Source organism: Equus asinus, chromosome 17 (genome assembly GCF_041296235.1).
Source record: "Equus asinus isolate D_3611 breed Donkey chromosome 17, EquAss-T2T_v2, whole genome shotgun sequence".
NCBI classification, from domain to species: Eukaryota; Metazoa; Chordata; class Mammalia; order Perissodactyla; family Equidae; genus Equus; species Equus asinus.
In genome coordinates this window covers 12,346,230-12,359,566 of record NC_091806.1, presented here as the reverse complement: position 1 = coordinate 12,359,566, position 13,337 = coordinate 12,346,230, and the positions used below count along the sequence as shown (strand labels likewise).

General features: G+C 57.2%; 2 protein-coding genes across 5 annotated transcripts; one reads left to right on the top strand and one right to left on the bottom strand.

Annotated features, from left to right (window-relative positions):
* The first annotated feature begins 5,239 nt into the window (after positions 1-5,239).
* Positions 5,240-9,345, top strand: C1QTNF4 (C1q and TNF related 4). Of its 2 annotated transcripts, none has more exons than XM_044749767.2 (2): positions 5,240-5,372; positions 8,228-9,345. In XM_044749767.2, exon 2 carries the CDS (start codon positions 8,233-8,235, stop codon positions 9,205-9,207), a length of 975 nt encoding a protein of 324 aa, XP_044605702.2. In that variant the 5' UTR covers positions 5,240-5,372; positions 8,228-8,232; the 3' UTR covers positions 9,208-9,345. The 2 variants fall into 2 exon arrangements, with proteins under 2 accessions (XP_044605702.2, XP_044605704.2); XM_044749769.2 differs by having other exon boundaries at positions 5,371-5,664.
* A 446-nt stretch (positions 9,346-9,791) lies between these two features.
* On the bottom strand, positions 9,792-12,433 carry FAM180B (family with sequence similarity 180 member B). 3 transcript variants are annotated; one of them, XM_014861361.3, is made up of 3 exons: positions 11,961-12,433; positions 11,062-11,132; positions 9,792-10,851 (listed from the first exon to the last, which is right to left on the bottom strand). In XM_014861361.3, exons 1-3 carry the CDS (start codon positions 12,043-12,045, stop codon positions 10,456-10,458), a joined length of 552 nt encoding a protein of 183 aa, XP_014716847.1. In that variant the 5' UTR covers positions 12,046-12,433; the 3' UTR covers positions 9,792-10,455. The 3 variants fall into 3 exon arrangements, with proteins under 3 accessions (XP_014716847.1, XP_044605707.1, XP_070343809.1); XM_044749772.2 differs by having other exon boundaries at positions 11,062-11,241; positions 11,961-12,099; XM_070487708.1 differs by lacking the exon at positions 11,062-11,132 and having other exon boundaries at positions 11,961-12,132.
* Between the last annotated feature and the right edge of the window lie 904 nt (positions 12,434-13,337).

Genomic DNA, 13,337 nt, shown 5'->3' with positions numbered 1-13,337 from the left:
GTCCCCTTCCCTCATCCTCCAACGGTCACTCAGCTGGGTTGTGGATTACGTTTACAACCCAGCTCTCGCTCCCAATCACTCAAGACTCCTCACCCACTGGCTGGCTGGCACTGCCCCGGGGGAAACACAAGCCAAGTGATTCAACTCCCCGCACACGCACCATTCAGAATCAAAGCGCAGTGCCGGTCATCAAAGGACACTCTTCATTGTCAGAAACAGGGATCAGAATGCCACAGGGGCCACAGGGATTCCCTCCCTTACCCACCTGGGCAGGACATATCCCTCCTTTCTTCTCTGCCTTCCTCTTTTCCAGGGACTGTCACTCCCTGAGGCTCCTGTAGGCCATGGAGACCTAACCATTATCTCCGGTTAGGGCTGCTGCCACCACTGTTTCAGCTCATGGAAGACCCGTCTCTTCCCAGCCTCCTCCAGTTGAAAAGCTGATGTTTGCCCCCAAGGGTGTGCCAATCATGGTCAGGCATACAGGATTGGGGTCTGCTGACAGTCCGGGGTTATTCGTGCCTCCAGTCTCCTCTGCCCACATGGCCAAGGAGAACTTGCACCAACAGCTCAGGGAATGAGCCTGGGTTTGGGGAGAAAATCGGCAACTGGCCTGCATCTGCACCCCAGATTTGACCAGCTCCTGTTCCCCCAGGCTTCCCACAATGCATTGCGGCAGTAACCCAAAAGTTACTAGTTTAGAGCAATGATCATTTCTATCCCTTGCAAGTCTGTAAGTGAACTGGGTTCAGCTGGGTGATTCTCATTCAGGGATCCTCATACAGTCGCAATCGGACAGCGGCTGGCCCCGGAGTCATTGTGAAGGTTTCCTCACTCATACTGCAGGCAGTTGATGCTGGACCCTCAGCTGGGGTCAGGGCCAGCTTCATGGGCATGCAACTTGAGCAGCTGCACAAGGCCTCAAACTTAGAAGGGCCCTATGCTTGGTTTAATGCTCTGTTGTCACCATTTAAATTCTTAATTTTTGAACAAGAGGCCCCACATTTTCATTTTGCACTGGACCTTGCAAATTAGGTAGCTGGTCCTGACTGGGACTGTGGGCCACCACATCTACACATGGCCTTTCCATGTGGCCTGGGCTTTCTCACATCATGATGGCTGGGGTCCACGTGTGAGTTTCAAGAGAGCAGGCAAGGGGCCAGCCCCATGGCCGAGTGGTTAAGTTCACACGCTCTGCTTCAGCGGCCCAGGGTTTCGCCAGTTCGGATCCTGGGCACGGACATGGCACCGCTCATCAAGCCATGCTGAGGCAGCATTCCACACGCCACAACTAGAAGGACCCACAACTAAAAATACACAACTATGTACTAGGGGGATTTGGGGAGAAAAAGGAAAAAATAAAATCTTTAAAGAAAAAAAAAAAGAGCAAGTGAGACATAATCAGTATCACCTTTTATGACCCAACCTAAGCCCTCCTCTTAGAGGGGAGCGGCAAGGTCACAGTGTAGGAAGAGCATGTGGGATGGGCAATCCTGTCACAGCTGACTTTGGAAAATGCAGTTTGCCACATCTGGTCATGAACAAGTCATCTTCCCTTCCCTGGCCTCAACCTCCCCATCTGCAGAAGGGGCATGGGGGTTCAGGTCCCCAAGGGCCAAGGGAGAGTTGAGGTCTGATCCTCACAGACGCTCCCAGCTCCCCACTCCTGGGTCATGTAGCAGGTACTCAGAGGAATTGTAACCTGGGGTGATGGTGCCAGGAGCCCAACCCGGGAGCTCTAAACATCTACTCCCCTGGAGGGGTGAAATCTCCCAGGAAGGCAGGGGTTCCGCCCCAGACATCTGTTTCTCCTGCCGGCATCTCTGCTTGGCTAATGATTTCTCCTCTTTCATTTCTCCCCGGGGCATGTTGTCGTCTTTCTCATTAACTTCCCCTCAAGGTCACTCCCAGCAAGGTCCCCAGACTCTGAGCTCTGCTAATTCCCCTGTTATCCACCAGCAAACCAGGAAGCTAATTAAATTGTGAGTTTGTGCACACACTCTTTTGTCAATCTCTGAATCTCTCTTCTCAGTCTCTCTGTCATCTGTCTCTTCCCTTTCTTCTCCTTTATTACTAGCCCTGCGTAGTTGAGATTCATCGGGACACTATTTTCTCGCACATCTCCCTGCCTCTCCACTCTTCTTCTGGGTCCCATCTTTCACTGTGCAGCCAGAGTAATCTTCTTAAAATACAGTTCTGAGCACTCTCCCCTCTGCTGCAGGATAAACCAAGCTCCTTAGCTCAGCATGTGAGCTTCACACACTTTACCTGCCATAACTTCCCTTCACAAACCCTTCTGTGTCGTCCAGGCCACCTCCACGCCTTTGTTCATGCTTTTACCTGTGACTGGATCCCATCCCCTCACTCCTCCGTCTATGTCAAATCCTCAGCATTATTTACAAGTAGCCTGCTCTAACACCTTCCCTGATCCCCCCAGGTGGAATTTCTCTGTCTCTAGCTCTCATAGACTTTTGCAGCTCTCTCCTGGCACTGATCTCTTTCCATTTATTGTGGTGCTTTGTATCCACATCCAGCCACTCCCACTAAATGATTAGCTCCATTAGGGCAGGGTCTCTAGGTCTTATTCATCTCAGCTTCCTCCTGAGCACCTACTTAACACTGTGTCTTAGAACACTTCATTGTCTCCTGGACCAAGATGGCAACTGGGGCTCCAGCCTTCAGGTATACATTCCAGGAAGAGGAAAAAGAAGAGAGAGGGCAAAAAGAGTGGGCCCCTCTGATGAGTCAGTCCCTTTAAAGCACATTCTCTCCCAATAATTTCCGCTTACATCTTGTTGACTGTGCCTAACTGCAGGATCAACTGGGTACACTGCCTCCCTTCAAACTCAAGAGCTCATGCCTCCTTTTACAGATGAAAAAATGGCCTAGAAAGGATCCGAGAATTAGGGGAGCTGCAGAGCATAGTGGCAAAGGACCAGGTTTGAATCCAGCCCCTGCATTAACCTCTTTCTTCCTCATTTATAAAACTGAGTTAATGATGCCTACTTCAGGGGATGTTAAGAAAGTTAAATAAGGTAATGGATGTGAGAAAGCACTTAGCACAGTTTGAGACACAGTTATCGTTCATTGTCTTAGTTTGGGTTCCCCCCAAAAGCAGACCTTGAGACAAAGATTTGAGTGCAAGTCGTTTATTTAGGAGGTGATCCCAAGAAGCAGTGGGAGGGAGTGGGGAAATGAGAAAGGAGGGGAGGAAAGCAGGTAAAGCATCCAGATCTGAGCAGGTTTAAAATTACTGTTGTGTCGTGGTAGCTGCACAAAATGGGAGCAGGCAGGAATGCCGACGTCGCCGACGGCTCTTTTCTCTGAACCCTGGGCCACCTCCTCCTAACTCGCCGCCCCAGCCTGCCCTAGACACCCGCCAACTCATGGCATCCTCTTTCTCCATATCCCTTTCCCAGTGGCCTCCACCCTGTCCCAGTCCCCTGAAGCAAACCCTACTGTCATCTGCCTCCGCCACTGTTTCCACGCCCCACTCTGACTTCTCTGGTGGAACGTTTTGTGGACCCAGGGAAAGTGTCAAATGGCTTTCAGCCAGAGCCAGGCCCCCACTGGGCTTTAACTGTCCTGCCTGGAGTCTTGCTTTCTTCCCTCCCCTCCCACCTTCAGAAGGCACCTTCAAGATGGCAGCCCTGCCCTCTGGTTCAGAATAGGACAAAGCCCTAAGAAGGGCTGTGGCTGCCACAGGTCAGCTTCCTGCTTCCCCAGCCCTCCTGCTACATCCCTGTGTGGTGCGTCCCACCCTCACCCCGCCTCATGCACTCCCCATAGGCCTTTTCAGGCTGGTGAAGGAGACAGTCGTGGTCGGATAGGGCTAGACAGGTGCTCCATCCTATGCCCCCAAACACCCCATGCCCAGCCTGAAATGCCTCCATTCATTCCTTCCCATTAAGGCACATATTCATTCATTCATGTCAGCATTCACCTAGCACCCTGAAGAAAACTTAATGGGCCAGTCATCATTGTGCAGACCTGTAGGAGGACTAACCTGTATTAGGTTAACCAGGGTCACGTAAATTTTGAAAGTTCCAGAAGGAGCGCTCCAGAGGGATTTCACAGGGCACTGGGCTTCTCAGGGGCCGCACAGAGGGTGTGTGGCAGAGTCCAGACTAGAGACCAGGCCTCCTGAGTCAACCAGGGGCAGACGGAGGGTACCAGTGCTGGCAGCTGAGTGTGGGGTTCTTCAAAAGCCATCCACTCTGTTATCTGCTTAGTGCCAGGCAGGCTGACACCTCCAGCTGTCATGAGAACAGCAGCCCTGAGGAAGGGAGTCCCAGAGCCCCGCTCAGTGGGGTCCAAGCCCAGAGCGGAGGCCATGGGAAGGGCCTATGGTGAGTGCTGAGGTGGGAAGATGGCTGCACCCAGCCCTGATGTCCTGCTGGCTCCTGCTACCCCAGCCCCAGCTAGGCAGGGCATCAGTGTCCCTCCGCAAACAGGCCCTTGGCGCTCTCCCGTTGCCCTCTCAACCTCTCCCTTCTTACAGGCACTGCAGAAGCAGTATGACCAGCCAAAACTCAACTCTGCCCCAAGGACTCCCCTCCTTTCTTACCCCCTCCCCAGGGGGCCCAGGCTGACCCTCTGATGTCTGGGGGCTTTGCCTTCCTCCTTCCTTGCTAACCAACTATAGGCGTTTTCAGATCTGGAGGTGAGGAAGAAAAATTAGGCCGCTTTAAGCCCTTCCTTTACTGGTGACATTGACCCATTTATCCTTCTCTTCCCTCAGCCCCCTCCCCCAATGCCACTCAGCCTGGACATCTGTCCCAGCCAAAATCTCACCTTCCATTGTCCTTGCGGCCCAGAGGCTAGTCCAGCCTTTGCTCCAGTCTCGTCTCCTCAAACCAGGGAGGAGGCTGCTCTGCAGGGTGCCCTGGGCCATCCCCAGTTTGGCCTCTGCCTCAGGCCTCAGTTTCCCCGTCTGCTAACTTGGATTAATGAATCCTGCTCTCTAGACCAAGAGGACGAAGCTCTGGGGGGGGGGTGGTCACGGACGAGGAAGGGCCCCGTGCTGGGCGCAGCCTGCGCAGGGGCCTCCCGCGTTTGGTGCCCCTAGGCCCTGCGGCTCAGCTCCCCCTCCTCTCCTCGGCGCGCCCTCCCTCTCCCCCTCCCCGCCTCTCCCCTGCCTCTCCTCCCGCCGGTCAGCTCGCTGCTCTCAAGTCGTCCTTTTTGCCTCGCGCCTCCTGCCCCGCGCCCACCCCGGGGTGCCCGCCTTGGCTCCGGAGGACCGGCCGAGCCCCCGCCGCCCCCGCCAGGCCGGGCCGCCGCAGCGCGGGCGGACAGTGCGCAGCCCCGGCGCCCGAGCGCGGAGCTGGATCGCGGGATCGGAGCGAACCGGGCGGACCCCCGCCCGCAGCCAGGTGAGGGCAGCTCGGCGGCTGGGGGAGCCGAGGGTTCTGGTTTATCGGGAGCGGGGGCGGGGGATGGCGCGGGGGCTTCGGGTCCTTTTTCCCTGAAAGGAGGACCTGGGAGCTTTTTTTCATGAAAGAGGCTCCAGGGCTTTTACTCCGGAGGGATGGATGAAGGAAGGTCTGGGGAGAGAGGGTTTGGGGTAGCCCTTTCTGAGGGATTCTTTTTTCCATGAGAAAGGATTAATTGGCTTCTTCTGTCAAAGGGGGATTTATCTTCTTGGGAGCGTGAGGGGCTTTCAAGGTAGGTGGGGACGGGGGTTCTGGCGGGGCTTGAGGGAGGGGGGAATCGGGGAGGGGTCTTGGCGGGGAGGGGGCATCTGAGATGCCCTTAGCCTGACATCGCTTCACCTCCCCCGTCGGTTCCGGGGCTCTGGGTCAGCCCAGCTCTCTCTGTCCCAGTTTTTTCTCTTTGAGGATGACTATTTTGAGCCCCACTTGGACAGAGCCAGGAACAGCCATTTCCTTCCCTGGAACTCTGATGCCCACCTGACACCCTCCCACCTCTGCCCTGCTCAGGGAGGGGTTTGGGGAGGGATGGGGACCTAGGGATCTAGAAAATGGGTAGTGGTTGGTGAAACGGAGGCTGGGTACAGACACAGAGGAGGACCCTCTGAGACTAGCAGGGTGCACAGGGGGCAGGGGGATTGCTGGGGTAGGGTGCTCCTGGGGCAGGACCTGCTAGGAAGGCAGTGGGTGAGGAAGAGATGAGACATCCCCATACTCTCAGAAGGCAAAATGCTCGAGTTTTTATTTGGTTTTGCTTGCTTTCTCCTTCACCCTGGATCCTAAGAGTCATTCCACTTGTCTCCTCTATTTTTGCAAAAAGGGAAACTGAGGCAGAGAACATGTTGGCTGGAAATATCTATGTCTAGGAGGAAAAAGTGGTGGAGAGGAAGGCACGCTGAATTTGGAGCCCAAAGACCTTGGTTGAAGGCTTGCCTCAGTGCTCCATGGGTGACCTTGGGCCCAAAGGCTCCCCTTGTTGGGCCTTGGCTTTCTCATCTATGCAATGGGAGAGGGCCCATCAGTCTCTCAGGTTTGCTATGAGAACAGATGTGTCCAGGGTTCTGTAAAAGGAATGCACTCAGTACTCCTGAGGTACACTTTCTCCACGGCAGACGGGCCCCCTTCCTCCCTACACCCTCACCAAGGGTATCGGCTAGTCCATGGGGCGCCTTTCTAAGAACTAGAAAAGGTACCGCCTCTGGAGGGAGAGAGTGTTCAGCTGGGCTAGGCACTTGGGTCTTTAGTATGAGAATTAGAAAAAGCCACACTTTTCCCCAGGTGTGGCAGCTCCACACAGCTGGGCAAGCAGAACATGGGCTAGATTCCAGGACCCACCTCCCCCAGGTGAACATCCTTGTTGTGTAGGTCACGTCTGCACAGCTGCACCTGGCAACACTTCCCAGCAGGCCCCAGTGTCTCTAAGAGACACAAAGCTACACACACTCCCTGTAGAAGCCCCCATCCTAGGCTGTTGCCAACTCATTTTCTTTTCCGCTTTGTCTGCACTTCAGGGCCTTTGGGTATTCAAGCCTTAAAGCCTATGCCCTACCAGGAAGCAGGAGTTCCCTAATGCCTTATGTCAAGAACTTGATCAGATCGTTCTTCTCAAGGCCAAGGGCAGAAGCATCTGCACACCTGGGCAGCACTGCCATTCATAAACCCTGTTCACACCTGTTAACTCAGAGCATCCTCGCAGTAAACTGGAGAGGCAGGTCTCCTCTCCATGTACACAGAGGAAGCCATGCCCAGAGTAGCTAAGGAAATTGCCTAAGGTTTCACAGCATGTAAGTGGTAAAGCCAAAACCCAAACTCAGGTCTGTTCTCTCCCCTTCCCCGCTACTGAGGAACAAAGCTGCTGACCTCATGGTCTAGCCAAAACCCTGCTGGGGCTGTTGCCCTCCCTCTCTATCTCCAGCAGCCCCTGACTCCCTGCTTCCCCTCAGAGAGCAGCCCCCAAGCCCAGAGGAGGGAGTCACTTTCTCTTACTCTGATTTAAGGGGCAGGGGAGAGAGCTACCTTCAAGCCCAACTGTTCTGGCCTCTTTAGTGCAAGAAGGACCCCTGGGGAGTCCAGAGGTTCAGTGTGGGAGCTGACCCTTGAAGGGGTCAGAGGCCAGGAAAGGGGTCAGGGAGCAGCTATTTCCTTTCCTGCCCAGATGGAGGCTGAAACAGTGGCCATGATGGAGGGCATCAGAAAGAGCCAGCGCCTGAGTGAGAGGCAGGCCAAGGACCACAGAATAGCCACAGGAAAATGCAGCAACCCGGTGGCTGAAGGAAACTCAGAGACCCCCTGACCACTCCCTGTGTTCCCGGGGCCCCTGGGTGCCAAGGGAAAAGGGATGGGGTAAACCCAGCCCCTTCAATCAAAGCATTTCTGCTTGTGTCTGTGGTATAGGTGCGCGCGCTTTCACTTAACGGGTTCGATGCTTACCAAAAAAAAAAAAAAAAAAAGTCATGGGCCTAATGTAATGGTTCCCAAAGTGTGATCCCTGGACTAGCAGCATCTGCGTTAAGGGGGAACTTGTTAGAAATGCAAATTCTCAGGCCTCATCCTAGTCCTACTCAATGGGGACTCTGGGGAGGAGGCCCAACGACATGTATTTTAACAAGCCCTCCCGGTGACGCTGGCCCGCTGAAGGTTGAGACCCACTGACCTAGTTCAAGTGTGTAGGAAACAGTGTCGGAATTGTGGCTCAAGGGCAGGGCTGTGAAGAGAACCCATCTCCCAGTCCGGGGCTCGGGGCATTTGGAGGTGACCCTGCCCAACTCTCCTCTCCCCCACTGCCGCCCCCCTCCCAGGCGCCATGCTGCCGCTCCTGCTGGCCCTGCTGGGCCCGGCCGCCTGCTGGGCCCTGGGCCCGGCCCCGGGCTCAGCGGAGCTGCGCTCAGCCTTCTCGGCCGCACGCACCACCCCGCTGGAGGGCACGGCGGAGATGGCGGTGACCTTCGACAAGGTGTACGTGAACATCGGGGGCGACTTCGACGCGGCCACCGGCCAGTTCCGCTGCCGCGTGCCCGGCGCCTACTTCTTCTCCTTCACGGCGGGCAAGGCGCCGCACAAGAGCCTGTCGGTGATGCTCGTGCGCAACCGCGACGAGGTGCAGGCGCTGGCCTTCGACGAGCAGCGGCGGCCCGGCGCGCGGCGCGCCGCCAGCCAGAGCGCCATGCTGCAGCTCGACTACGGCGACACGGTGTGGCTCCGCCTGCACGGCGCCCAGCAGTACGCGCTCGGCGCGCCCGGCGCCACCTTCAGCGGCTACCTGGTGTACGCCGACGCCGACGCGCCTGCGCGCGGCACGCCCGCGCCCCCCGAGCCGCGCTCGGCCTTCTCGGCGGCGCGCACGCGCAGCCTGGTGGGCTCGGACGCGGGCCCCGGGCCGCGCCACCGGCCGCTCGCCTTCGACACGGAGCTCGTCAACATCGGCGGCGACTTCGACGCGGCGGCCGGCGTGTTCCGCTGCCGCCTGCCGGGCGCCTACTTCTTCTCCTTCACGCTGGGCAAGCTGCCGCGCAAGACGCTGTCGGTGAAGCTGATGAAGAACCGGGACGAGGTGCAGGCCATGATTTACGACGACGGCGCGTCGCGGCGCCGCGAGATGCAGAGCCAGAGCGTGATGCTGGCGCTGCAGCGCGGCGACGCCGTCTGGCTGCTGAGCCACGACCACGACGGCTACGGCGCCTACAGCAACCACGGCAAGTACATCACCTTCTCCGGCTTCCTGGTGTACCCCGAGCTCGCCCCCGCCGGCGCGCCGGGCCTCGGGCCCCCCGAGCTCTGAGCCCCGGCCCGGGAGGAGCCGGGGCGTGCATGCCCAGCCAGGGCCGCGGCCTGAGCGCCCGCCGGCGCAGCTGCACCCTGCTAATAAAGTGGGCCTGCGGGGCGCCTCTGTGCCCGGGGGTCCTGCCCTGTGTCTTGACTGCGACGCTTTTGTCTGGGGGCGGCGCGGGAAGGCGCTGACTACTGCAGGCGCGGGGTGGGGGTCAGGGGTCAGAGGGCAGGATTCCATCAGGCCCTGGGAGGACCAGGAGGTGGGGATTTGTACCCTACTCTCCTAACCCATTGTGGGCCTCCCCTTCATGTCCCGTTCTAATCAGTCCCCTCTGTCTAACTCCTCATTGAGCTGCGACGTCACTCTTACGGTCTGGCTCATTCCTTTTTGTGACAACGAGCAGCAACCTGCTACCTCTCTGGGGGCTTGGGGTTCAAGGAAACAGCACGTTCCTCTTCCACAGGGCGTGCGAGTGGGATGAGCAGTTGACACCTGGTTGCCCGACTCCCGCCCTCCCAGGATAGGGAGGGTGATTTGCTCAGGGCAAGGGTTAAACAGCTTCCTCTGACACAGAAAGACACAGGCTCCAGGAGGCCAGAACAGAACATTTTATGGGACAGCTACACAGGAGCAGGGCTACGCCAGCCAGCCTCAGCTTGTCTCTCTCAATCTCCTCCCAGGCTCACTCTCTCCTCTGAAGTGTTCATCTGAGCCTGTTGAGATGGACCAAAAAAACATTTCCTCCACCTTCTTCCCTCCACTCCTCCAACAGATTGAACTAAAATCCATTTTGTTATTCTAGCCCAAATGGGGAACTTGGAGGCTCAGGGACCCCAGAGCATTGGTTGGGCTTAAAAAGAGTATCTAAATTAGTACTGGGTGCTGAGCACTTAAAAGGTCCTGTAGAGTCCACGGGACCACTCATGGACTGCCACGTGGGGGAGTTGGAGGGTCTGACCTGGCCTTACTTGGGGGCAGCTTCCCTTTCAGCATCTCTTAAACACGCTTCTCAACTCTGACCCCAACACACACACACACACACACACACATACTGCCTGCAAGTCCTGCCTTTAGCTCTGTGCCTGCTGCCTGGGACCCAGAGTCTGGGTTCTTAGCCTGTCAGGGCCCAGGGAAGAAGATGGGAGAGAGGTAAGCTGGGATCCAGGGTACAAGCCACGCCCAGAGGCCTGAGCACAGTGGGATGAAGCAGGTGCCAGATGGAAGTCTCTGCCCAGGATGGGTCTAGCTGGGGGAGGGTCAGGGGAAGGGGTCAAGGATCAAGGCCCAGGGCCCCAGAGAAGGGGGCTGGCCCTGGGGGCAGAAGCCCTTGCACAGGTCCCAGAGTGTTTCCTGTGCCAGGAGGGCGAAGACCTGGGCCCAGCGAGCCCTCTCCTCAGCCTCTCTAGCCTTGTGGAGCCGGTAGACACAGGACAGGCCTGTGAGGAGCAGATGTTCAAAGTCCCAAGGGCTAAGAGGAGGCCCCTTCCGCAGGTTCTGGAACTGCTGCAGCTGCTGCTGGGCACCTTCCACGTCACTGGGCACGTGGCGCTGCAGGAGGAACGTGAGTCGGCGGCCTGGACGTGTAGATGCCAGTTCCTCGTCCTGGATGTACAGCTGCCCCATGACATCCAGCTCCAGCCCAGCCCAGAGCAGCTGCAAGGGGAGCCATGTAAGGGGTGGGCTGGGGCCTACGGGCAGGGCAGGGAGCTAGAGTGGGCCAGCGGGGCATAAGCAGGCAGTAGGACCCATGCTGGGTTGCCCCTCCTCCCCCAGCAGAGCCAGCTTGAGACATCCCCCTTCCCAACCCTGAGCTTAGGGACCTCTGAACACTCCCACCCCCATGTCCCAGGCTGGAGGAAAGACCTCAAACATCACTTCCGGGGCCTCTGGCTCCTGCAGGCCACCTCCCACGCTGGCGCTGTTCATGGGCTGCCCTGGGGCAGCAGAGAGGAGTCAGGCCGCTGCCAAGCTCCACCTTGAACACCTCGGCCTCCTAGAAGTGTCCCTCAGCTGCCTGGGAGGGGCGCCTAGAGATTGTTCTATCTACAAAAGAGCAGGAATGCCATCCCGTTCCCCCTCCCCCTACACACACGTGCACATTGACATTCACCCTCCCAAGCACAGGTCTTGTGATCCCAAAATCATCATCCCACACCCAGATACCACCTCGGCAAATGTCCAGCACTCCTCCTCGAACTTCTGCAGTTCCCTTGGCCAAGAGCTCCAGGCCAGTGGGTCACAAGACACTTCACTTCCCATTTCCCCTCCCTACAACCATCTGGGGACAGTGTGACCTAAAACAGTGCCAATGACCCTTCCCAAAAGGTCGAGGACCCCTTTGGGAAGAACCTACCCTTTGCTTGCTCCTCAGTAGTGATCATGTGCAAGGCAGAGGCCAGGCAAGGCAGGATGTCTGTTGCAGCTCCTTCATCCCCCACCCTGGGGTGCTGCCTAGCCCTTGGAATGCTTGTCCCAAACCCAGGGCGAGTCAAGGGGTCCTGCTTTGCACATCATCCAGAATAAGCCCAGGGCCCAACTCTGTCCAGGGCCAGCAGTGAGGGCACCTAGGGCTGTCTCCCTTTGCTTCACCTGGACCTTTCTGGTTCTGGGGGTGGGGCCCACACCATTACCCGCCTCTAGCACTGGTACCCACCATGCCCACAGTTCCTAGGCCCTGCTAGGCTCAGATAGAAGCAACTGTGACTGCTGTCAGCTGGGAGGCTTTCTTGGCTCCCATCCACCCCACCCTGAAGCCCCGGTACCTGCATAGTGCTGGGTTGTGGTCACCCCTGGGAGGAGGTAGATGGCTACCATTAGCCAAGCCAGGAATTGCATTGTCCCAGCCATGCCCCAACACGTCCTCTGAGTCTTACTCTCCCTACGGCTCTCTGCTGCCGTGTCCGCCTGCCACACACAGCTCCGACTTTCCACTGCAGGCTGCTCTCTGGCGTTCCCTGCTTTTGGTGTCAGTGTTCACTGCTGAACAGGGAGGGGCTGGCTTTGGCTTCCAGGGGCTCTTTCCATCCCATGGAAATGTGGAATCTTTGATTGTTGGCAGTAGGAGCCTCGCTCCCTGCTTGTCAGGCCCTCAGCCTGTTCCTGCCCAGATGGGTGGGATGTTTAGTTAATAAAAAAAAGGTGTTCGGTAGCAAATAGCTCTAGCCTGGCCCTCCCAAGAGGTAGGAAAGAGCCCAGGCAGTAATGCTACTTTACTATCTGTCCTCACCCACAAAACATCCTTTAGCTGAGCCCAGCCCCTGACACCCAGTCCAGCCTAGTCCAGCCCAGCCCAGCCCAGCCTCCAGGGACCCCCTCAGCAGCCAAGAGCATCAGCTGCAAAGCCTAGCCCTCCAAATGCAGGGCGGGCTGGCTGGGCGGCCCCACAGATAGGCAGAGGCCAGCGCTTCCACCTCCAGCACTCAGCCACCAGCTGAACAGACCCCCAACCAGCTTGGGTAAGGAGTCCTGTCCCCTGGAAGACAGATCTGCAGCTCCTGAGTGTCTCTTACCCTTGCCCTGGGACCTTTGCTTGCTTACAACATTCTCAGCTCAGGTCAGAGTCCAGGAAGATTCCCTTAGCTCAAGTGCAATGGGCTGTCAGGTTGCGGGAGCAGGATACAGGGTTCAAGACTCAAAAATGAGCTGTGTTGGGGCCAGCCCGGTGGTGTGGTAGTTAAGTTTGGCACGCTCTGCCTTGCTGGCCCAAGGTTTGCGGGTTCAGATCCTGGGTGCAGACCTATACCACTCATCAGCTATGCTGTGGTGGCGACCCACAGGTAAAATAGAGCAAGATTGGTACAGATCTTAACTCGGCAAGTCTTCCTCACCACACACACACACACACACACACACACACAAAAGAGCTGTGGCTCTTTCTGTTGGCTCATGGAACCCTGTGCATGTTTGGAGGGATGAGGGTGGGTGGGTGTTTCCCTGGTTCCACCCAGGCCCCTGGATCTGTCAGCTGCCACGAGACAGTCTGCTGTGATGAAGGGCTTTCTCTAGCAGTTGAGGCACCTCCAGATCTCAGGAGAGACCATGCCACACCCATCCTGAGCACTATGGACCATAAGAACTTTCAATTTCAGCTCCAGAATCCTTCTTAGAAGTACATCCAGGTCTGCAGGTCACCAAGTCTG

What these genes read in the sequence shown, in the direction of transcription:
- FAM180B (XM_014861361.3), bottom strand. Translation starts at nt 12,045, where the DNA reads ATGGCTGGGACAATGCAATTCCTGGCTTGGCTAATGGTAGCCATCTAC. An exon ending in CACAACCCAGCACTATGCAG is followed by an intron (nt 11,133 to 11,960) that starts GTACCGGGGCTT and finishes CTGCTGCCCCAG; the next exon opens with GGCAGCCCATGAACAGCGCC. An exon ending in CCCCGGAAGTGATGTTTGAG is followed by an intron (nt 10,852 to 11,061) that starts GTCTTTCCTCCA and finishes CTCCCCTTGCAG; the next exon opens with CTGCTCTGGGCTGGGCTGGA.
- C1QTNF4 (XM_044749767.2), top strand. Translation starts at nt 8,233, where the DNA reads ATGCTGCCGCTCCTGCTGGCCCTGCTGGGCCCGGCCGCCTGCTGGGCC.